At 51.8% G+C, this 24,413-nt stretch overlaps 1 protein-coding gene across 2 annotated transcripts in view; it reads left to right on the top strand.

Annotated features, from left to right (window-relative positions):
• The window catches only part of LSP1 (lymphocyte specific protein 1), a 51,192-nt gene that overhangs the window by 10,906 nt on the left and 15,873 nt on the right, over positions 1-24,413 (top strand). Inside the window, exons 1-5 of one of the 2 annotated variants that reach the window (XM_087745771.1) lie at positions 1,940-2,126; positions 15,385-15,537; positions 19,041-19,130; positions 22,282-22,477; positions 23,466-23,591. In XM_087745771.1, coding sequence (XP_087601897.1) covers positions 2,068-2,126; positions 15,385-15,537; positions 19,041-19,130; positions 22,282-22,477; positions 23,466-23,591 — 624 coding nt within the window. In that variant the 5' untranslated portion in view covers positions 1,940-2,067. Of the gene's footprint in view, positions 1-1,939; positions 2,127-15,384; positions 15,538-19,040; positions 19,131-22,281; positions 22,478-23,465; positions 23,592-24,413 lie in introns of those variants that run through there. The other variant, XM_087745770.1, reaches the window with a different exon arrangement.

Here is a 24,413-nt window from a genome sequence, read left to right as displayed (position 1 = left end):
CCAAGTCCTTGCAAGAGGAGGAGCTCACACTGGCATCCTCCAGGAGACAATCTCTGGTGTCAAGGCAAGGCTCTCTTGCTGGGGGAATCAACAGCTTCTCCCCCTGCCCCTTTACACAGAGGAGCTTGCCTCCAGTAGGTAGTGGTGTGCCATCGCCTCTTCATCTCCCCACACTCAGCAAACTCCTGCCTTCTCCTGGTGACAGTGGCTGCATTCCTCCCTGCCCCTCCTCCGCTCCCTGCAGATTGCCCGGCATCTCTGCCTGAAATAAAAGTGCTGCTGTGATTTCATTCAGCCCCCAGTTGTTGCTGGCCCATGGCTGCTAGCTGTGTCTCTGCCTGCTGGGGCTCCTCCATCTTGCATCCTTGGCTGGCTCGGACCATGGGAGTCACTGGCAGGTTTGGACTGATTCTCTCCAGAAAGAAACCCCTGTAGGTGCATACTTCATTTCAGCTCTCTGGGCAATTGTGGTGAAGTCAATAGGAGTGTTCACGTGCTTGAACCTAATTACTCCTGTAAGTACTTGCAGGGCTGGGACAGGCTCTTTTTGAGTAACAGAGACCTTTTGTGGTGGATCTCTTGCATCTTCTCACCAAATTTAGAAAGAAAAAAATGCAGTGTGAAAGCATCTGAGCAGCCCACAGAGTGAGGCCAGCATCAAAGTCTGTGCTTAGTGGTTTTTTGTTGTTCCTGATCACCTAGGGGATGCTTAGTAAATATCTGCAGTAAAAAATAAAGTGTTTTGAAATGAAGAAACAGTGGGGAGGAGGGCAGGCACTTCCTTCTGATCTAGCTTTAATGCACTTCCATTTTATTGAGATTTCTGGGTGTATTTCATGGGCAACTTCCCCATTTCAGCTTACCAGGCGGCAAGAAACACTTCTGCAGAAGTGATTGAAAGGAAACGTGTAAATGAGATGAGAGGGACCGAAAGCAGAAGGAAGGTGAGGATCTAAGCAGGGTGGTCCCATCATAACTCCTCCCGTACAGCAGAAGATCTCTTCCCCGCAAAAAGCACATGTGGACCAGGAGATGCAGGTTAGGGAAAAAAGACTGGTTTCTTTTCCAAGACTGCTTCCATGGTAGCATGAAGAGCACTCATCTGAAGGCATGCCAGACAGGCATTTTGTTTTAGCAGGTGGCAACGTTGTTAGTCCTTCATCAAACGCTCATGCACTTCTTTAATCTCTTGAAATATCAGTGTTTCATGGAGGCAAGCCAGATTTTTTTGCTCTTGCCTAGTTTGATGGCTGGGGAAACTGAGGCACGGGAGAGTCGGTCACTTGAGCAGGTGAGGGGGAGGTTTGAGAGCAGAAGCAGGCTGCGTGCTGCTTGCCTGCCGGAGGCTGCAGCCCGGTGGCTTCCCCCAGAACGCAGCTGCTTTCTCCATCCCAGGAGAACATTCTTCTCTCGTGCGTGTGTCGCTTCCCAGCACAAAGCCCCTCTTGCATTAGTCTGGCTCTTAACCTCCGGGCAGTTGGGAACTGTTTGGAGGTGAGCCCTTCGCAGAAGACTTCTGCTGTGAATGGACCAGGAGTGATTTGCAACCCACTGAGCGCAAGTTGCCAACCTGGGTTTCTGCTCCCAAGTTGCTTTGTGTAATGAGGAGAGCAGTGGTAAATGTAGAAAAAACGTGTGTGGGGGGAATATGGGGGGGAGGGATTGAATAAGGGAAGGAGGAGGGGGCTGGAGAAGGTGAAGGAGGGAGAGAAGAGGGTTAAAGCAGAGGCGGACGAGGGAGAAGCCCCCCTCGCGGGGGAGTGGGGAGCGCCGGGCTTTGTGCTGCGGGACCCGCCGCCGGCTGCGCTCCGAGAGATTCTCCCGTGACACTTCCACGAGGCGGAGGGGGAGGAGGAGGTAGAGGTGGAGGAGACAAGCCGGGGGTGTGGAGCAGGGGGGGGCTAGCAGAAACAAAAGGAAACCAGCTGCAGAACTTCCTGAAGGCGGAGAGGGGGGACGCGGGAGCGCGCAGCGCCGGGCGGGCGGGCAGGCGGGCGGGCAGCTGCCTGCGGTGCTGGGGAAGGGGGCGGCAGCCGGGACCCTGCCCGCCACTCAGCCGTGGCCACCATGACCAGCGCGATCCTGAGGAGGAACTCCAGCAAGCAGGGCCTGCAGAACCTCATCAGGTGAGAGCCCACCTGCCCGCCGGGCCAGCCGGCTGCGGCTGGCTGCTGCCCGCAGGGGCGCGCCGCTGCCCGCGGGTGGAGGGTACCGGGGGGAAGAAAGGAAATGTATTCCGGATCGACCGTCTTCGTGTCCCTTTAAATCAGCTGAATTTCTTCCTCACCCCGGTTCTCCAGCAGACGCGATGCGTTGGAAGGAAGGGAAATAGATACCCCCCCTCCTCCCCAACAGCAATATGAGAAAAGCAGATTTGAACTTACTGATGGCTTTTCCAGGAGCACACAACTGAAATAACTGAGCACAACTGTACTGTGACACTCACCTGAGCCGGCTGATTTCCTCCCCTCTCTCTATGTGAGGGATGTCTCAGTATGTGTCTTTTTGTGTCCCCTGAGCGCTGGAGGCTTCTGCCTAGAAAAAGGAATCTTTTTTCTAGGAAATGTACGCTGGGCATGCTGTGATGTGCATTTTCAATTCAGAGATCTGTGAAGGGCCAGATCCTCCCAGGGCTGCAAGCTGACATTGCTCTTTTGATTTAATTAATAGCAATAGTGCTTTGAACCTTTCTCCTGGAGTATAATTGCCAGGGCAGGGAGGTGGATGGTTCAGTTGGGTTTATTCCCGTTTGTCAGCCGGGGCTGAGCCAGGGAGGACGGCTACATTGTCTGCTGGCGCTGGGATTCCCTTCCATGCGGTCACTCTGCTTTTCCCTGGGGGCTGGAAATATCGCTTTTCAGTGGGGGCTGGAAATGCTGCCTTCCTCTATGGGTCTCCAGGACCCTCCTCTGGCCTCCAGTGCTGGGGGAGCTTATTCCGTTCCATGCTGATGGCTCTGACCAGGCAGAAGAGACGCACTCCGCGCCTCTTTATATTTAATTGAGCAGCTGGATGGGTGAGAGATGGAATTAGGGACTTCTGGACTCACATCCCACCTCTTGGCTCCCTTGTGCTTGCCAGCGCCTGGTGGTGTCCAGCTGGGATGTAGAAGGTGTCAAGGTGGGGGCATGAGGGTTATTTGGACAGGCGTTTTCCAGTCAGCTTGGGATTTCCCTGGCTGGTGATGCAGCCTCTAAACCTCACCCCTCCAATGAGTTTCTTGCCTTGGAAGGGAAACTGGCTCCTACAGCCATCCAGTCCCTCCCACCTTCTCCTGGGGCCTGTTCTGGACCCAGGGGAGTGGGCAGAAAAGCTCCCACTGGTTGCACGGACCCCTGGGATGGCAAGCTGGCAGGAGGAGCTGACTCCTCTCTGTTCATCCCCTGTTTGGCCCATTGTGCTCTTTCTCCGGTCTCAACCCAGAGGGACTGGGATCTTGGTTACAGATCCCTGTTTCAGGACAGGGCTTGGTCAGGGGCTTGCAAGGGGTATGGAAACCTCCATGTGGGTGTGCAGCAGGCAAGGGTGGGCTCAGATTTGGGGCCAGCTGGTACTCAGGAGGGCCAGGCAAGTGAATCGGGGTGGGAAACACCTGTGCACAGCTGTGTGGCAACTTATATTGCAGGATGGGGGGAGGCACACAGAAAAGGGGTGTCCAAAGAGCTGTCCTTGCCACAGCCCAAGCCAGAGGTGTTTTCCTGTCCTTAATGGTGTCTCCAAGTTCCTCCTGCTGTGGATAAGGGACTTTTTGTGCCCTAGAGACTCACAGGGGCTTTTGCCAGAGGAACTCTGGGATGACATTTGTCCTGCGTAGCGTTATTACGTTTAACCTGGCTGAGGTTTGGCTTTGTGGCTGTGTTTTCCAGTCCTGCTTACAGACGAGGAGGGAGGTGGGGTGTGAAGATGTGTGAGGGATTTCATCCATGGTTTATACCCAGATAACCCCACTAATGCTCACAGGAGTCAACAGGAGAATAGGCAGGATCTCCTCCGTGCACAGCACAGCCTGTTTTGCAGTTGTGTTTTCTCCTGAAGCAGTTTCCCTCCTGAGCCTGACCATGGGGCTGGCTCTGCAAGCCCGCCAGTCTGGGTGCCGGCACAAGCTTCTTCAGTCAGTGAATGGCTTGAGGCTTCTGGCTTGAAGATATATTGCTGTCAAGATTGCCTTGCTCTACTTTTATCTGTCCCAAAGTGACTGCAGGCAGAGCAGTTACACTGTGTATGTCCTAGGCTCTTCTTATGTGCCCAAGTGCATCGGTGACCTGGAGCACAAGAGTGAAAACGGCTGCTCAGAGCCGTATTCGCAAGCACCGGGGATTTTGGTGTGATGCCAAGATTTACCCAGCTGCTCCTGCTGCAGAGCATCAGCAGGGATAACCAGGGAATCACCTTCTCTGAGCATCGCTCAGCCAAGGGAGCTGCTTGCCAGGCTGTCCTACAGCTGGGTTAAGGGATCCTGAGCTGAAACCAGTGTAAAAGCCTCGTGGATTTTGGGTTGAAGAACTGAGTCCCAATGCTTAAGCATCCAGCCTTGTGCTTGAGACAAAACCCCAGCATTTCAGACACAGTAGCCCATGCCCACGTGCGGAGCAGGAGTGCCTGGCTGCCATCACCCAAACATCGATCCCAGGAGTCAAATTTGTGTGATGTGCCTTTTCCACGGACCGTGCTGACAGTTTTAGCCCATGCTGGGTTTCAGGGTGGGTTGATGTGCTCTAGAGCAGCGGGCTATGTCAGAGGCACCACAGGCTGAAGCGCTGAGTCAGCACTCTGGGAAACATCCTTCACCTTTTCCGGGCCTGGAGGTGGGCTGGAAAGATTAGCCCTCCTTGTTCCTCGCTGGCTGCCAGCAGTGGGACACGGCTTTGCTGGAGTGTGCCATTTACATCTGAAAGGCTGGAGGCTGAAAAGAGCCCAGGGTTATGCGTTGGATGGCAGAGCAGGAGTGGCTGAGTAATTACCTGGGAAAGGCATAGGGAAGAATGGGCAATTGCAGGGTTATCTACCTCCCCTCCTTTGCCCCGTGTGCCCGGGCACTCCCCTCGTCCGGCACAGTCTCTCTATCGGGATATTCCTGTGGAAAGATTTTTCCCTTTGTAGCATGTTGACAGCGGTAATCCCTCACACGCCTGCAAGACTTTGTATTTTTTAAAGTCCTCTCCAAACACGACTTACTTGATCTTGTTATCGCGGTCTATTTTTCCTTATCCTTCTAATGAATTCCTATAAATAAGATAGGGATCCAGCGCCTGTCATGTCGATTCATTCAGTTCATTATCTGCTCCTGCTGGAATTTTACTCTCCCTCTATCGAGCCTCAAGTGTTTCACAAAAGAATATGGCTGTTTAATTAACCTACAAATCAGCCTCTCTGTAAATCAGCCGTGCCACTCCTCAAAACTGGATTATCGGGCCTCTCAGTTGACACCGCTCCCACTAAGTGCTGCGGTGGCTTGCTGCGGTCGCCTCCCCATAGCCGGGCTGTTGGTGCCTGCCTGGGGTGTGCAGCTGTGGGGTGAAGTGTGAGTAGGGATGGATGTGCGTTAGAAGAGCTGCCGCTCTCCTCTCAGCTGGCTTGGTTTTTATCCAGCATGTGGGTGAATCCTGGGTGTCATTAGGAAGTGAGCTGTGATCTATTCTTGGGGAGAAAGGACAGTTTTCTTGCACACTGCTTGCACATTTCCTAGTACAACGGGGGACCTGGCCCAGAACAGGGTCTCCAAAGCATGGCTGCTGCACAGGCAACAAATAAATGAGTGTCTATAATTACATGTTTTTGCAATGCCGCAGAGTCTGTAGCACAAATAATGCTATAGGGGAGGGGGACTGAATCTTGAGGATGAAAAAGCTCAGGGGAAGAAAACAAGTCAGAAAATTAGATTGGGTGATAAACCTAATTATTTCCTCTGTAGGATGGGACTTCTGCTTCTTTATCTTCTGTGGAGTCATTAACATGGGAAGCCAAACTGAGATCTGCAGTCATGCTTGCACGCCCCTGTGTTTTGGCCCGCCATACATGATGAGATGCTTTCTGCCTCCAGCCGATGCCAGCACTCGTGATCCTGGTGCCCACAAGGCAGCTGCACAGTCCCTTCTTTCTCCCTGCAATGTGCTGCTGCATCGTTGAGCAACGTCCTGGCGATGCTCAGAGTCCCCCAGCATTAGGGGTAGCTTTAAAATTCCCTGAACTCCTTGAATTTTGGTGTGTGTCATGACTGTAATATTTAGTTTGATGGGGATCCGGGGGCTTTGCCCACCTCCGTGGGATGCCTTCCTTTCCGCCTGCATGCGATGTTTCCTGGAGCTTGCCAGGATGTGTCTCAGCAGGGAAGATGCTACTCCAGTATTTCTGTCTTGACCTCCTGAGCACTGAGCTGGGAACAAGAAGATTGAAGCACCTGGGAGGGCTGGATGGCGCTTTGAAGGGGCAGGACATTTTTTTGGAGGGTGCCAGGACATGGTCTGGGCATGGTTTGTTGCCTGAGAGGTAGCAGTTACTGCCTCTGAGGGCTATTGCAGCATCTCTTTACTCCACCTGCCCAGGTTGTGGATAGGTACGGGAAGCGAGGAAAGCTTGCCATGAAGTGGGGCAGCTCTTTAGGGGGAGACAGGGAAAATGAACGTGCAGGAATGAGCCAGTAGCAGTGCTGCTGTGTGGGGAGAGGAGGGAGGGATGCTGGCATGGGGACAGTGGCGGGGGACAGGGCCTTCATCAGTGCAATTTGTAATGCTGCCTCAACCTTTCACAAGGAGCCTATGGTCCCTGCAGGGCTTACCCACCACAGTGCTCCCCTTCCCAAATCCTCCCTATTTTGATGTTTTGATCAGTGGCCTTTTTTTTTATCCCTCTGTGTCCCATTGCTGGGGCCAGGGCAGAGCTGATGGGACCTTTGCGAGCCCCACAAGCGGAGCGTGGATGGGAAAGGAGAGGCAACCAGATGCTGCTGGTGGGGAGGAGCAGCCAGGAGAGCCCTTTGGGCCAGACTGATTGCTTAGCAGCGGGGCATGCCCTGGGGGCTTTCCACATCCTAGGGCTGCTCGTGATGCCAGCTGCTTGCAAAGTGATGTCAGAGTATTTTGCAAGCCAGGAGGGACCCGGGGCTTTGCAGCCCAGCTGAGCCCTGGGGCAGGGTGGGGGTAAGGAGCCAAGCTGGTTCATGGTGGGCACCCCATCCCTGGGTGCTTTGTGGGATGCCCTCCCTCTGCTTTCACCCCAAGGAGGGCAGCTCATCCTTCTCTCTCCAGTGGCAGCAGCTCATCCATCCCCTCTGAGTACCCTGTGGATCCATTCCCAGATTTTCCCAGCCCTGGGGCTTGTGTCATCAGGAGCACTCCGCCTACCATTGACTTTTCCCAGAAGCCAGCTGATGGTTTTTGTTTGCTTTTAGACTTGCTTGTCTCAGACTTCTACCTGCTCTCAAGCAATTGGATATTTAGGGCCTGAACTTGAGCCCATGGAAATTTTGGGGAACTGTAGTGAGCCTCTGAGCCCCTCGGGGCTGCAGCTGCAGGTTATCCACATCCTCTGGTGAGGTGGATAAGGACCACCGCACATGTCTGAGCATGGTTCAGCTGGAAAGGGCACTGGATGGGGACACTGGGGTCTGAGGCTTTGCAGCTGGGATAGTGTGTGAGAACAAATTTTCAGCTTCCAGACTCTTTTTTTTTTTTTCCTTCTCCCACCATTACTATGACTTCACTCGTTCAATTGCATGGGAGTTGCAATCAGTATTTTGGGGCAAAGACTGGTTTTTCTCATGAACACATGCTGCCTTAGCGCAGCAGGGACCGAGGGCTTGCTGCTGACTCCAGTTCCTGTTGCAGCACAACTCATCAGCAATGGCCATAAACGAAGAGAGCCTCAACTCTCCCAGGGAGCGGAGCAGCACATTCCCACGGCCTCCCTGCTGCCTCCGGCCAGTGCACGGGTAGCAAACTCCCTCCTGCTGCCGGGGGCTGCAGGGGTTGGGGGGACTGTGTTGCCCTGAGGGCTGCAGAATGAAGGACTCGTGGCCAAGCCAGTGGTGCTATAAAAAGCAGCATGCGTGGTACAAATCTCACTCTTAATCCGGGGCTTGAAGCCGGGGTAAGGGTATTGCTTGCCTCCCTAGGCTCAGACTTGTTTTCCAGCCTGAGTGTATTGAAGAGGATGCTGGCTGACTGTGGCCAAGGCAGGGAAGCTACGAAGGCTTGCTTCCCTCTGAGAGAGGGGAAAAATAAAATACAAAAGTTGGGTAAGCCAGTCCAAACCTCTCTGACAAGTCTTATTTTCTCCTCTGGCATGCTTCTCCTTTGCAAAAACAGAGACCAGACTTCCTGCTCTTTAGAAAAAAACTCCGATTTCTTGAACCTTAGGGCTGAGATGGAGATATCGTGAGAAAGGGCCGTGGCTTGAGGTCGTACACGGCACCAATTTCTCACACCTACTGAATACCATGGAGCACGGGGAGGGCTCGAATTCCAGCCTTTTCCTCCCTCCCGCCAAATTCCTGACCGGTGATGTTAATACATTACTGCACCAGCCTATCTGTGTGCTAAGGACCCATGGTCCTGGGGGTGCAATCCATCATCTTGCAAGGGATTCATTGGGATTCTGTCTGCCATTATTAAAACCAATAATAATAAAAAGAAGCAGTCGTTCCCATCGGCTGCCTTGTGCCTCTATGAGTGGCCTGTGCATCACCCATGGCATCTGGAAGTGCAGACCATCCCATGTGCCTTTCTGGAGCCGCTGTCCTGTGAGAGGCAGGAGGGGACAGACGAGGCTCATGCTGAAGGACTGGTCCTGCCCATGTCCCTCCTCTGAGGTCTGCTCCTGCCATTTGCCACCAGCTTTCTCAAATGTCTCTCGTTTTGCTTGTGGAAGCTGTAAATTACCAGCTTCGGGCTTTCCCTGCCCGTCACACCACAGTGACAGGTCAATCTTTTCAGGGAATAGAATGAAGGCTAAACCAGGCAGAGTTTTATACCTGGCACATGTGGATGCATGGCTGTACAGCTGCACATCCTTCTTTGGGCAGAAATGGGACGTGCTTTTGTAGAGAAAACCCAAGATTCATTCAAAAAAGAAGAGTTACTTTTATTTTTAAGGGGAAGATAGGTCTCTGCTGTGCTGCATGTGGTTTTTCTTCCATTTCTGCTCAATGAAAGTTTGGGCCGTATCATATTCTGTTCAGATGCCTTGGCGTGTCCTCATTGCCCCATGCGTGATGCCTTTCTGCACCCCCTCCAGCGGGTTGGTGGGGACGGGCTCTGAGGCCGCCCCTGGGTGTGAAGCAGCTCTACCCTGCTGTTTGCATCTTGAAGGCGAGCTGTAATTTATAGGAGGAACAGGGAGACGTGGCTGAGATGGCGCAGCTACGGGTGGGGTGGGGAAGCTTGGTATGAGAAAAAGGCTGAGGGTGAAGCATATATACACATTTTTTTCCTCTCCCCCCTGCCCCCCTTCTTGTTCAAACTCTGTAGCCTGGACTCTGAACGGAGCAATGCAGCTGAGGAATTACATGAATGTATGGGAGGGAGAGGATTGTGCAGCATCTCTGGCTGCCTTTGACTGACAAGCCGATCTTTCAGAGCTAGGATAACCATATCCCCCGAGACGAGGCTGCAATAAACTCCAGGCTGTGACATAATAGTTTTTGATTTTATTTCTTTTCCCAGTCTCCCTGTATCGTACCGCTATCCACACCCCCTTCCTTATCCAGTGGGATGATTACCCAACTGTAGTCTTTGCTATCAAGCCGCGTTTCTCCTAAGTCACAGGAACCCATCCATCAAGAAGCGTAACTGTTGCCTGCTGTCTGACTCGGTGATGGCCGTACTGTAGACGCTTTGCCAGCCCATGTCGCTAGTGTCAACAGCCATGGTTGCTGGCATTCAGCAGCAGCCTGTTGGCAGAGCGGTAATCAGGGGGTTGGGATGCCAGCTGGACTTCTGCTCCATTCCCTATATTCAGGTTTCTGAAGGTGTCTTGATACGTGGAGGTAAACCTGGGTCTTAGAGGGATCTTTGGAAAGGGCTGAGATGCTGAACTCTCTGATGCCTAACACTGGTGCCCACAGTGTGCGGCATCCCTTGGGACACTGATTTGAGCCAGGTCATACGTGGTTTCCAGGGATGGAGAGAAACAGCCATGGCAGCATGACAGTGCGTGGCATGCAAATGTCCTCAGCCATGACTTCTGCAGTGGCCTGATGCCAGTTGTCCTGAATGACGTGAGTGAAGGCATTATCTGGCTATTTCAGCATACTTGACTCAGTCACACAGATCCATTATATGCCGTTTACAAGAGATTAATAAGTGATTAATTTGTTGGTGGAAGGTCAAATGGGTGAGGGAGTTGCTCTGTTGAAGCCTTTTGAGGTTGTCCTCTTCTATTTCATGTGATGGGGTGAGCTGCACATCCCAGCACCCCTGCCAATCATGTCTGGGCCCTTTATAAATGGGTGATAAATGCAATATGAAATAAAGCCTGGCAGCTTTGCTTGGCAGCAGGATGAACTTGTTGACAGTCCTAGGTCATATTTTGGTTTATGTTGCTTAGCCAACTTTGGTAGCTGGTTGCTGGATGTCAGTGAGAGAACGTTGCCCTGAGCATGCTGAGGGATCTCTCTCCCTGATGGGCAGCAGGGCACCGATATTGCATCTGGCACCGTGGCAAGGCTGCGATGGATTACGTGGGAAGGGGAAGGTCCCTTGCACAGGTTTTTGGCATCTCCCTTTTCCCTAACCTCAACAGAGAGGCCAACGGGATGGCTGCTGGGGAATGCAGGGTACCCTTCCCAGTTCCTCTCTAGTTCATGCAGCCCTATCTTCTGTGGGTGATATTTTCAGCGATGGTAGACACTCTTGCTTTTTGCAGGTGATGGGAGCTTTACCCTTGATGGCAATAGGATTTGCATGGGGTCAACGGGCTATATGCCCTCTGGGAAACAGCAGCCTTCATGCTAGGGGTTGAGCATGGGTCTGTTCCCCAAACCTGTTCCCCTGTGAACCCTGGCTCTGAGGGGGCAGCCTACCCGACACAGGCAGCAACCAAAGTCAACACCATCCTGGCCTGATGCCCCAGTGAGCTCAGGAGACAGGAATGTCCAATGCACTGGTAGAGGGTTCCTGGGTTTTTCTGGCGCAAGTCTGCAAAGTCCAAAGCCTCTGGGAGGCATTTCATTTTCCTTTCTGGAATTAACTTTAGTGCTGAAGGTTGGGTTTGGGCCAGCAAAGCTTCCTTTGAGCCGTCGGCCGTGCAAAAGACTCCTTGAGTCTGCAGCATTTTCCTTAAATGCAGCTCATCTGGTGCCAGAAATTTCCCTCGCCTGAATATTATAATCTCCTCAAGTGCCGGTGAGGAATTGCCCAAAGGAAACGTGACCTTTCGAGCAATGCTGGCTTGTCTGGAGCGGGCGTTCGTGGCCATGTGAAACGGTGCAGGCTGTATCGTTCTGTGGGAGGAGGAGGTGTTTTGTAGGGCAAATGGAAATAAAACTCCTCCCTTGGCTGGGGGTCCGGAGGGAGGTGAAGTCAAGAGCTGGATCTGAAATGGGCAGCCAGCCCCTGTCAGAGCAGAAGTCTGAGCATCCCAGACGCTTGGCAAGCTGTGGCCCCATGGCCAAAGCTGAACGGAGGTGCTTTCAGCCCTTCCCTAGACTTGCAGGATCTCCTCAGGAAGAGATAAACCCCTTCTACTAAGAGTGTTTCGCCCCAAACCAAGGCCTCCAAAAGCTGTTGGCAAACATGTAAGGATTGCATAAGAGAAATGACCTGGCCCTGTGATGAGGTTTTGCCAGAGCAAGCCTTGCCCACAGCTCCTGGCTGCCGGGGGAGCAGAGCAGTCTCTCCATCCTCCCTTGCTTCTTCAGTCCACCTAATGTTTGTGTGGGGGGGTGAATTTCCTTTCTCCTTGCAGGAAAACCCCTCCATCCAGGCAGGTGACTGGGTGCAGGAGTGTAGCACACTGTAGCTCATCTTGCAAGTCTTCAAGCTTCAAGTCTTCTTGCTTTCCATTTCCCTGTCCTGTGTTGGGTGAAATGAAGTGGGGAGCTCTCAGTCCAACCAGCAGCTATGAGCCTGCTTCTTCCTAAAACTTCCCTAGCCTAGGACCGACCTGGGAAAGTGCTGGCTGGAGGTGAAGGTAGAGGATCAGCCTGATCCTGAAGCGCTGGGTAATTATTTCTAGAAACGGGAAAGATGGTTGTGCAATACTGCTGTGGGCTGAGCACGTTGACTTACTGAATGTGATTGCGAGCAATTAGAGCAAATGGGAGACCATGGCCCCTTCTTAGAAAACAGAACCATTTGGAAATTAAATCTTTCCACCTTTTTGCTTTGAAAGGCAGTTTACCAGCTGACCCCCTCCTCACACTGATGAAGGCTTGGGCTTGTCCAAAATAAAATGGCACATTCGGTTTGCGGTCCAACAAACCCTTGTAGCTGACCCAAACTCAAGGATTTTGGCAAGGTTTAGTTTCTCATTTGTTTGGGGTTTTTTTGTTTGTTTTTCACTGAAGACAAATATTTGTGCTGCTAGGTCAGTCGAAAAGGAATCGTCCTTTTCCCTCTGCTTGTCAATGTGACCACTGAACCCCAAAGCATCACTTATTAAACCTTGCTCTGCTGCCAGTTTGTTTGAATATGAGAGAGAGCTCTGAATCCGCTAATAAACTGTGTTTAGATGTTTGCTGGAGGGTGGTGATATTTCTGAACCCAGAGTGAGCAGGGCCTCAGTGGGGGCTTTATCCACAGCCCTTATTCCTGAGAGGGGCAGGTATGGACCTCCCAGCATTGCAGCCCTGCTGCAATGCTCAGTGTGTCTGAGCCACAACCCAGTGCGGTGACAGGCAACTCAGAGGCTAATTTGCTCTGCGGCAAAAGGAGCTGGGAAAGATATTTCCCTGCTTTTGCAGAAAAATCCTTCTCCCCAAAACAGTTGCCCCCAGCACTATCCTCAGCCCATTCGGAGGACGCAGGGACAGAATAGCGAGCCGGTGAGGTCATGGGGAGAGAGTTAGTCACATTCAACTGGGAAAGGGAGAGGGCTGCCAACCAACGTTGCTCTCGCGCTGTGGAAAGCTCATGTGGTTTGGAGGGGACCCCCCTCTGGACTCCCCCAGGTACCCCAGCCAAGACGGGGGCTTGGTGCCACGCTGCCTCTGCAGTGGCTTCCCGAGGAGCTGGAGGAGCTGGGGAAGGGTTAAATTGAAATCTAATTTGTTCTGGCATAGATGTGGACCTTGCTTCTCATAACTGGGGCGATCTGGGCGAGCAGGGGTTAAGAGGCTTTCTGAATCAGAGACTATCTGGAGCTGTCGCACAAGGGAGGGAGATCATGGCAGAGTTTAATGAATGACTTCATTTATATATTAAAAAAAACCCAACACAACAACACGGTGGCTTCCTGCCAGGCCCACAGACAAGGGTTTCTATGGGAACTTGGGGGAAAACAATAAATAGGAGTGTGGGACGAGTAGGGAAGGGAGGAGGGGAGCCCGGGCTCTGGTCCGGGTCCGCTTTGTTCCTCATGGAGAGCAAGGTGGCAAGGGGCAACGAGGGGGAAGAAGGGGAAAGGGCAGCTGAATTTGCCGATGCAAACAGACCCCACCCAAAATAAGGCAGGCAGTAACTATTACGTGGCGGCAGAGCGGTCTCTTGGCCAAGTCCGGGATCTGCTTCATTCCCTGCTCCCCTGTGGGCTCAGTGGGGATGGGTGACCTGTCTCCATCTGGCTCCGCATCCCGGCTCTGCTGCCTCAGGGGAGATGGGAGTTTGGGAGGGCAGGGATGAGGGGTCACTCCCAGCTTCCTGCCTGGGTGGCGGTGGGACCACTCTGTGAAGGGATGCTACTGGGGCTAAGCTCGGCGGTCCTGCTGGTGCCACAGAGTAAAATAGACTCTAAGCGAGTCTCCCCTGGAAAGGTTGACAAGGTTCATAATGTAATTAGAAAAGCCAAATTTTTGTTGAACAAAACATCTCAATTAATCCCTTTTTTTTTTTTTTTTCCTTTCCTTTGCTGAAAGAGAGAGGTATCTGTCCTGAACCTCAAATGAAAACAGCATCTTAGCGAGGTCTTCTCGCATAGTTCATAATCCAGGCTGTGGGCAAAGCTGGGCAGTCTGGCAGAGTGGCACTTCTGGGGCAGCTGAAACCTGCCCCTCCTGCACTCAAACTGGGCTGAAACAAGCCTCAACTAAGGCATTTTTGTTTCTTTTTCCGTTTGCTTTCCAGAAGCTCTTTGCCCCAGTCTGAATTGACGTTGCACCGCATCTCCTGCTGCGCAGGTTCATCCTATAGGGACTGCAGTCCTCAGGGTGTGCCTGAATGGGGCAGGGAGACACGGGTCAGGCTGGGTCCTGCTGCTGGTGGGAGATCACCTTCCCAACTCCTGTGTGCGTGCCTTGCACAAGAGCATTTCTGTAAATAGGCTTGCAAATGCCAGGTGAAACAGCCTTCGTGGTCTGGTTTGGACCTGGCTGAGCCAGGGGTGAGTGGGGTGAGGGAACACCTGCCCCAGCATCTGCTCCAGCATCAGCCCCGGATACCACAAGTCAGACCTGCCCTGCTCTGGCTGCCATCGCAGGCCCTTTGGGTTAGTGGTGACCCTGCCACTGCAGCGCGTCGCTTTCTGCCTGCATCCCAGCTGGTGCTGCCAGCGGTGGAGCAGAAGCCAATCCTGCGCAGAGACCAGCGTTATCGCTGGAGGAGGAATGTGGCAGCTGCCTTATCGCTTCCTCAGGGATGTGAGAGGCCGTTCTGCTGACAGAGTTGTTAATATCCAGCAGCTGAGACGTCTGGGAGAAGCCAGGGCAGGTTTTTCTTCTCTGCAGGGGAGGAAGAAAGCTTGGCAGGGCAGAGTGGGACACAGCCGCTGCCCTCCACCGCTGTTCTCTCTGCTGCTGGTCAGGCAGGAGCAGCTCAGCTGCTTAAGGAAACTCACCCCCAGGGTGCAGATCTTGTCCTCCCTGGGCCAAAGCTTGAGATGGAGGTGTGGGATTTCTTGCAGCACTGCAAAACCCTTTACACACCCCTCCCAGGGTGCAAAGTTGTTTTGCAGGGAATGGTGTGTCCCAGTGGGCTTCCAGCCTGTGGGGAGGTGCCTGGACTGGGAGGAGGGGGATACGCACCACATCTTCCTTGGGGGGGAGAGGCTCTCCTCCACCTCTCTCCCAGTCCATGTGTCCCACCCTATCCTTGCACATAGATCGGTCCTGCTGTGGAGCTGTGCTGATGGAGGCGGGGATCCCACTTCGAGGACCACCACTCATGGTGGGAGTGCTCCTCTGCAGGAGCCCCTCGCTTGCCAGGGGGGAGCCCAGCACCTCGGGGGCGGGTATCACCAGGTTTTGCAGGTGCTGCCTTATGGTGTTAAGGATGGCTTTTCCCTCTGGCTTGGCAGGCTGACAGCGCAGTGGAGCGTGGAAGACGAGGAGGAGGCAGCAAGAGAGCGGCGGCGGCGGGAGCGGGAGAAGCAGCTGAGGTCCCAGGCAGAAGAGGGCTTGAATGGCACTGGCTCCTGCTCAGAGAGTGCGGGTCCAGCACAGGAAAATCAGTAAGAAATACCTGTGGATAAATCTTTCAGTGACATGCTCTCTCCTTGCAGCAAAACCCTCCCGCATCCAGGGAGCGGGTGTCTCTGTTGTTCAGGGTGGTTTGGGGAGACGGGGAAGTTTCTTAATAGGTTTGGGTTGGGGGATTTAGCCCAGACTAACAAATAGTGTGTTTCTAGTTTGGGCAGAAAAAGTCAGAATCTCTGCTTTCGTCTTTTTTTTGGCTAGAGGCTGGGTGTTTTACTGCCCTGAGAGTTTAAACTAGGACAGCTTGGGTAAGGCTGAGCTCAGGCAGGGAGTCCCCATCACCAGGGATTTCAGTGCCTAGTTAAATTTCAGCTTGTGAATCATCCTACACCGAAACTAATGGAAGTTCCTGATAAGTACGAAGACAGACACGTGCCTGAGGATGTGATACACAACTCTGGGCAGGTCATGGCGCTGGCGGCCAAGCGAGCGATCACCTCTCCTGGCCAGGCTCCCCACTCCTCCCGTGGAGGATGCTGCCCTGGTGGTGGGGAGCATGGAGCAGCTCCTGAGCTGGTGCAGTTCACAGCTCCAAGGGTTAAAGTTAACTTGATGCTTTAATGGGGCAACTCCTAAATGGAAATGGCTCAGGAGGCATTTATGGAGATGCTGAGCTATCTGCTGTCAGAGAGGAAACCCCTGGAGAAGGGATAGGATGACCAGTCAGATCCACAGCATCCCACCACAGCCGCCCTGTGTCCACAATTCAGCAGCCCAGGTGCTGTGCAGCATTGGGGCTGGCACAAAAACCAGTCTGCACTCTGAGTTGCCAAACTCTGTCTTAAAGACCCCAGTCTTCTCACTATTTATGTGTTCAACTTATTTCTAAATATATTAAACACAATGGAAAAGTGGCGGCAGGATTTGGGATTACAGTCAGAGAGAAGCAGCAGCTTCATTTTACTGGAAAAATAGCAAAAGCTATTTACAAAAACCTATTTTTTTCCATGAAGAGATCATCTTTTTTCCCAGATACTTTCAAAATTATTCAGGACTTTTTTTTTTTTTTTTTTTTCCATCTAAAAGCATTGCAAAGAAGCGTCAAAATCTTTTGTGGAAATATACCCAGTGATATTCTGCAGACAAACCTACTGCAGTCTGCCCTAAAAGCAAACAGAAGATCTGGAAAGTAATAATAATTGTTAGCTTTTCCGAACCCCCCTTCACACGGGGGCTGGAAAATAATTCTCAAAAGTCTTTAAAATGGCTGACAAGATCTCTGGTCTCTGCTTTACCGGGAGATGCTGTGAGCAGCCTCAGGCACAGAGCAGCGTGCAGCAGCCCCCGTAACACAGCTTGCAGGCTCCGGTCCTGTAGGCACAGGCACAGACACGCTGCTGACCCCACAGGACCCTTGGCAGTGCCCAAATTTAATTGAGTGCTTAAACATCTGTGAAGGGGGCAATGACAAGAACAACTCCTAAAATGAGGGGTTTTGCTCCCTGCTCTGTGATGCTTGAGCTTGCTGGGCCAGGCTTCACTGGGAAGGATGTTTCTTCTCTGGCCATCCCCTGGTTTCTTCTGCAGCTGCTGACAGCCACCTGGGCTTGCTCATGCAGCTGGGGTCAGCCCTGGCTATTAATCTTCTGAAAATCTTCACTGCCTCGTGTAAACACTGCCCCCTCCTTCCCTTGGCTCTTCCCGCGCTGGGACTCATCCCATCCATGTCACTCCTGTCTGTGAAAACCCGCTTTTGGCATTTCCTTGCACCAAAGGGACAGAGCAAAGCTCCTCTCCTCCCTTCCCCCACTAAAAAAAAAAAGAGAAATAACCCCAAAATAGTGGGTTTGCAGAAAAGACATGCACAGCCTTGGGAACCAATGGGGCTGCGTACCAATGTAGGACAAGCAGCAACCAAGACATCAGCTTAGGTGGTGCTGATGGGGCTGTGCTGCCTTGGTGCTTCCCCTGGGGCTGGGTTTGCAGAGGGCACAGGGAAGTGACCAGTTTTCAAACAGCATTTGGCCGGTCTCCCTTGCTCCCTGGGAGCTTTTCGGATAGCCTGAGCACATGTTTGTGGCCAGGGCCACAAATACCAGAGCAATTCTGCCTTGGGCATCATCAACACTGCAGCTTGCCTGAAGCCCTGACCTGGGACTCAGAACATCTGTGGTCCTGTCCTGGCTCTGCATCAAATTTCCTGAGTGTTGTCCTGGGGCATTCACGAGCCACTGCTACACACGCAGCAGAAAATAACCCAGCCTGGGCTGTGATGTCCTAGACCAACACGGTATCGTGCTCAGCAGTCTAAGGGGATGCTGAAGCACAGCAGGAGCTGGGCTGTCCTCAAACTTGTGCCTAAGCAGTTGTTTTTGGTGCGCACCCCCTGCTACCCTCCCTGGTGAGCCTGGCGAGGGCACGTGTTTTTCGTAAACCCTCAGCTCCTGCAGTCAGTTCAATATGAGACTCACGAATCTCAGAGAAATGCCCCATATTTCAAGCCACCAGGGTGACGGAGGAGGCTAAGCATCCCCTGATACCACCTAAGAGCCCAGAAAGGCAAAGAAAAGACTCACACACATTTATTACGTATTTTGAATCCCTGAGTTTTAAACTAATCTGTGGGTCCCACATCCTAATTCCCATTCCCAGACGATGTGACTGCCTTGCATCCCAAAAACATCTGTGAAGCCAGCTCCTCAGGCCAATGCTTGCAATGTGGCTGCCCACCTAGGACCTCCGGCCAGGAGGCAATTCTCCTTGTGAACACAAGGAAAGACATAGGAAACAACGCAACAATCCCCGTGCACGGCCAGCCCGCGTGTGCTGCTGGCAGCTGTGCGCCCCGGGAGGGCTGTGGCTCCGTACAGCAGTAAGGTGTTCACAGGAAGGGAGCCAGAGTCATGCAAGTGCATGTGACTGGCTCAAAGCTGTAGGGCAACGTGAGGATCCAACCCAGAACTTGAGCCAGTGTCCTAATCTTTGGGTCTTCATGCCTTCCTCATCCAGTGATCTGTTCAGGCTGACTCCTGCTGATTTCTTAGAAAAGAAATTGCTTACAATCTTATTAAAAAAAGAAAGGAAATGGAGCTGCGTACCAACGTAGGACAAGCAGCAACTGAGTTTGAAACACCTGTGGTACAAACAAGCTAGAGCCAGCTCTGGTGCAGAAGAATACCGTGGGCTTTTTGGTTTTGATGTGCTGCTTGTCTTTTGCTTGCCTGTGTGCGGACACAGAGACCAGGCAGGCAGCAGGGTGCTCCTTCTGGAGACACAGAGCTGCTCCTTCTTCCTCTCCATCTCGCAGCGATTCCCCAAGAGACCCCCTTTGTACAAGGGCACTCCCTTGAGTGTGTGGCAAAGGCATCTTTCCTGTAACAAAGGATAAGGCTTCAAGTGGGATTTGGGAGCAGTCAGAAGAAAAAAGATGCAATAACTGAAGGGAGAGAAGGATGGTATCAGGCTGGGGCTCTTTCAGGCCAGGTTTAGGGTTTTTTGCATCTCTCTCATCCTTATTCTCCTTCTTGTTGTGTTTCAGCTATGACTTTAAGCCATCCGGAACTTCAGAGCTGGAGGAGGATGAGGGATTCAGTGACTGGTCCCAGAAGCTCGAGCAGCGGAAACAGAGGTGGGTAGGACACAGCCAGACCGAGGGGAGGGGAACCAACGTGCCCAGCAAAAGGACCGTCCCCAAGGAGGGGCAGGACGGGTTCTGCACTGCTGGGACAGATGTTCTCCGCCTGCCATTTAGGCTAGCGGGGAGGAACAGGCTCAGGGACTGCCCTGGGCTTCAGGGATGTTTGGATTGAGCTTTGCACTCCAAGCAATGGCAGCCTGCCAGGACGCCTGGGTTTGGAGGAGTGACAAGAGCGGATTTAAGCCACCTGAGCTGCTGCAGGGGCTGAAATGGTCTCTAACATAATCCAGGGCAGCCTAAAAAGCTGTTCTAAGTTATTGCTGCTTCCTGGCTCATGGCAGCATAGTGGGTGTTATGGCCCCAGCCCACCTTGTGCTTGACTCCTCTTTCAGTCAAGGAAAACAAGCAGCAAAGAGCCCCGAGAGGTGCTTGTGTGCTGGCTGTTTAGTCCCCATCTCCCATCACTCTCCCCTTGCTGAGCTCCTGCCTTAACCACTTCCCTTGGACACCATCTACCTGCACGTGAACTCTGTGACTCAGCTCTCTCGGCAGCTTGACTTTATAGGAAATTTTACCCTGTGATGACACAGCCTCTTCTTTACCCCGAGACTGAAAAAATGCCTAACGTTAATATTTACTGCTGAACAAATAAATAGAGTTCGCCTCTTTCTTACTTTTTTCCAAACACTGTGGCTAAACCACTCTGCAAGCTGTACCTTCACAGCCCCAATCCCGCAAGCGTTGCTCAAGCACCTCACCATGGCACTGATTATCACATCTGTGAGAGCAATTAGAAATCAGTCCCATCTGCTTTCGGCACACTGCTTTTTTTTCTACCCCCCGTGCAAAGAGCTTGTCTGGAGAGAAAGGCTGCTGCTATTCCCTTCTTGGTATTCAAAAGAGAATTAGCTGGAAGGGTTGCATTATCCTCTCCAGGAATTGCTCCTTGGGTTTTTATGTGATGCTTGTGTTTATTCTGTAGCAAGGCAGGAGGGTGCTGAGCAGGGGAGGTGCTTCACCCATGGCAGGTGAAGCCCATCAGAGAGGGGTGGTGCTTTAAAGGCTTTTGGCTGGAGGTAAGCAGGCTTTTGGCTGGAGGCTGGCTTCCAGAGGTAGTTGAAGGGGCTCAGGTCCTCTGGGCTTGCTGGGAGTGGGCTTTTTGCAGAAGCTGGGCTTGCTTTCTAGTGGGTGGCTGTGCCCTGTAAAGTCTCTTCAGCAGCTTTTCTCTTCTTCCTTGCTTACCTGCCTCACCCAAAGGACAGGCTTGGAGTGTGGTGTGAGCCCAGGTAGGTTGTGTGTCTGGCTGGGATGCTCCATGCTGGGACAAGTAGCACTGTGGCCAGGGTTTCCCAGCTCCCCCCTCTCCTGCTTAATTGAATATGGAGCAAACTGTTTTTTCGTGCAAAGGATGTTTAGGTGGTGGCTATGACTGAGGGGAGGGAGACAGTTGCTCTCCCTTGGATGGAGCTAAAATGGCTTGTGCATCCTCTGAGGACCTTGGTGCTAAGACATGTTTTCTTTTTGGTTCTGGTTCCCCACTTTGTGGGGGGAGATCCATGCCCCCACAACTATCAGCTGCATGCAAAAGGGTGGGAGCTGGGTCAGACTAGCTGCCTCCCATACAAAATTGCTGTGGTGCAGAAGGCATCCTCTAGACTGCATCATATCTGCTGGCCTGAGTTTTTAATATGAGCTTGCGCTTTAGATGGAGGCATTGCTGGCATCCTGGTTAAGAGAAACTAGTTACCTGGGCTATAAAACCTTCAGAGCCTGTTTGCTGTTGGTGACTGCGCTGTTGTGGGAGGGTGATTAGTAGCAAGCCAAGTGAGCCAGCGTATGCATCAGCTCTTTCCCTATGTGGTCAGTTGGGAGGGCTGGATGGTGGCTGTCCTGTGAGCTGCCTTCCCAGCAGCAGAGAGGTGGGTGGAGAAGCACTGCTTGAACTTTTTTTCATGTTTTGGTGCTGGCTGGTGAGGCAGAAGCAGTGAGTCAGCCTTGCACTTTGGCAGCTGCCTGCTAGCCAGCTCTCTAGCCTTGCTGTCACAAGCCAGGTGATTTTCTAAGAAATGGGTGGGAGGAGAATGCTGTTCTCTGGCTGGGGAAAATAAGATGGCAATAACATCTTGGTGCACGACTGTGAGCCAGTGAGTGCTCTGGGGTTACGTGCTCCCATCGACTCTGTGCCCAACAGCATGGGCTGCTCTGCTTTTGCAAAGCTGATTGCTTAAACATACTCCTGGGTCTCCTCTCTGCAGCCTTGGAGACCTGGAGGAATCCTCTTGTCAAACCCCATTGTGGTTTTTTAAACCAAAGCCAGGGAGTGACCCTGGCTGCTTTGGGACTCCTTTGTTTTGCTGGCCTATGACATGAGTGACATGAGTAGAGGTCATTTGTTCTGGTGGGTAAAACTGAGGCTTGGGGTCAGGTATGGATATAGCATTGCCTGTGAAGCACTGTGCCTTGCAAACAAACAAAAAAAAAACCCTACGCGAGTGGCTGTGCAGCCTTACCCTGCAGTTTAGCTTCAGCTAGGAAAAAGGGGGATCTTGGGAGGCACGTTCACGTGTTGTTGGTTGGATCCTCCTCCAGCGAGAGGCTCTATTAACACAGAAGATAAGATAAGGGAGAGAAAGGCTGTGTTTGGTACTCCATGTTGAATTGATGCTAGGAACCGTGGCGGTAGTGTCAGATCTGTGTTTGTGCACCAGGACCACAGAGCATGCTGGCTGGCCTGGGATTTTGGCTGTAGCAGAGCAGAGAATTGAGCCAGCACCACATGATGGTGGTAATGTCCTCTCTGCCTGGGGTCCGAGCGGAGGCCAGGACCTGGTGTTCAGGTCTGTCTGATCTCTGTTTTCCTGTGGGTCTTGCCCATGGTGAGACTAGAAAGGTGCAGATACTTTTAGCTCTGCCACAACTCTTAGTTGAGCTGTGTCCTGGGTATTCAAAGCATGGGAGTGTGATGTGACTGCTGTTACATCTGTGTGCCTGGAACTGGATGGGACCATGGAAGTGGCTGTGAGCCCTGGTGTAAAACACCCAGCAAGCTGTAGGCTTGGGAGAGTGATAAAATTGGTTTTCTAGAGGTCTGTAGGCTCATAACAACGTTTTGCTCCTTTGACCTCTCCCCCCCCACCTCTAGGTCTCCACGACAGTCATATGAAGAAGAGGACAGTGGTGTGAGGGAAGCTGAAGTCAAACTGGAGCAGATCCAGCTGGATCAGGAAAGCCCGGAGGAGATCCGGGAGGAGAACGTGGTTACTGGGGAAGAAGAGAGACCGTACCAAGAGGAAGAACGGGTCTGGGAGCAAGAGGAAGAGGAGAGAGCTGAGCAAGAGGTGGGATCAGGAGGAACTGACCTGCTCTCCACAGGGCTGGTGGGAGAACTGGTGCTGAGGGCTGCTCTCCAAGAACTCAGCTCACCATTGCTGCTTACACTGCTGGGTGTTGAGCCCATGTAGACAAGCAGTCATGGCATGACCTGGGGCTGGTGCCACTCTTGCCTGTGTTCCTTCTTGGGGTCACTACAGACAGCCTCTGACCTCTTGTGAGGGTGGTGTGTTTGCTCCCAGAGCTTGTGGTGGTTTAGTCACATCCCTGCAATACCAAGAAGGAAAGCGCTACTATTTCTCCTGTGGTTTTGTGGGCAGTGAGTAGCTCTTCAGGAGAACTCAAATCTAAATTTTACTGCTTGTTTTTCTCTCCCCAGCCTTTATCGCACCTTTGGAGCACTTTGGCTTGATGTATCTCTAAATCTTGCATTGCTCCCAGCTGAGGTTTTCTTTCTTTGCTCTTCTGATGAGGTGTAATTCCTGGTAAACAAGAGAGACAAAGCTGGAACTTGAGTGATGTGCAAGTCCATTAGGTTGGCTAAGCTGCAAGTGTCTTCTGTTGTAAATGGGTTTTGACTTGCTGAGGCTAGTATGCTTTTTGCATTTGAACTGTGTGTGTGACTCTTTCTAGCCCTTTATTCTACAGGCAGCTGCTCTCTCTCCTTGTGACCTCTAAATGAGAAATTTACATTTTTTTTATCTCAATAGGGGTAAGAAATCTTTATTAACTGATGCAAGGACCGTTTTCCATATCATTTTGGAACCTTGAACCTGTAAAATTTCTCTGATTCCGCCCCCCCCCCCCCCCCCCCCGATTAAGACATGAGCTTCTTCCTGGATGTTTCAAAATTAGATGATGTGAACTCAAAGTTTCTGTGCTCATGTGTTTGTTTAGTGTAAAGCAGGAAGCCTGGGAGACGGGAAAAATCACTTTTGTTGCATAGTAAGCACTTTGACCAGCTTGCTTCCTGGCTTGTTCTTTTTCTACACTCAGGAAAAGAAGAGAAGGAGAAATGAAGAAGAAGAAGAAACACCAGAAAAACGCCAGAAGGCCCCAAGCCCTGCCAGCCTGGAAGAGGAGGAGCTGTGCTCTGACCACACTGCAGTGTGTTCCACAAAGGTTTGTGTTCCTGGGGCCCCTCTGGAGGTGATGGCAGCTATTGCAATAGAGCACCTAACCAAAGATGAGGAAAGATGACCCAGAGCTTGCGGTAACATAGGGTGTGAATCCTGTTATCCCACTCCTGCTACAGCCTGGGACAAATCACTTGATCTGTTTCCTTCATCTTCCTTGGTTGTCAGTCTCCTCTCCTCCTGCTTTGCCTGCTTGAGCTGTTGGAGACTGTAACCATTTCTGTCTGTGTATACTTTGCCAATCACTGTAAATGTCTAAAGTTCATTGAGGACTCCAGGGAGTATTGTAATACTGAGAAATATGTCTGTGCCTTAAGCCTGTGAATTTGGTCAAAGATGACACATAAACTTAATCAGAAAATGAAATTTCCCTTCTCCCCAAAAACTTGAAGCACTGGAATTTGCCTGTCTTTCTTAGAATAAATCAGAAAGCATGACTTAAGGTTTTAAACTGCGATTCCTGATCTCTGAAGCATCATGTCCTTCCCAGTCACATCTGTCTGCATTGATGCTCTTGCGAAACTTCCATTTTTAACACCACCTGAATTGCATCTCATGACTTCTGTTGCATTTGTCACAAATCCTCAGTTCTGTGCATGTGCTTTTAAATACAATAGCTACAGATAAGTGGTTTCTGTAGCCAATGGCTTTTATGTCTTTGTAAGCCCTAAGCTGTTGATTATAGCTGTGAGGGAAGTGGTGAGGAGCCTAGGTAGCCTGTTAATCTGCTGTTGGTATTATCTTTGCTTTTTTGCATTTATATCTGTGCTATTTGCTTCTTAGCCAACATTTCCTGGACAGGGAGGAT

This window comes from Nipponia nippon, unplaced genomic scaffold (assembly GCF_047370975.1).
Source record: "Nipponia nippon isolate SJK-2023a ecotype South Korea unplaced genomic scaffold, ASM4737097v1 scaffold_10, whole genome shotgun sequence".
Classification (NCBI taxonomy): domain Eukaryota; kingdom Metazoa; phylum Chordata; class Aves; order Pelecaniformes; family Threskiornithidae; genus Nipponia; species Nipponia nippon.
Note: the sequence above shows the minus strand (reverse complement) of the source record. Positions and strands in the feature narration are given on the sequence as shown.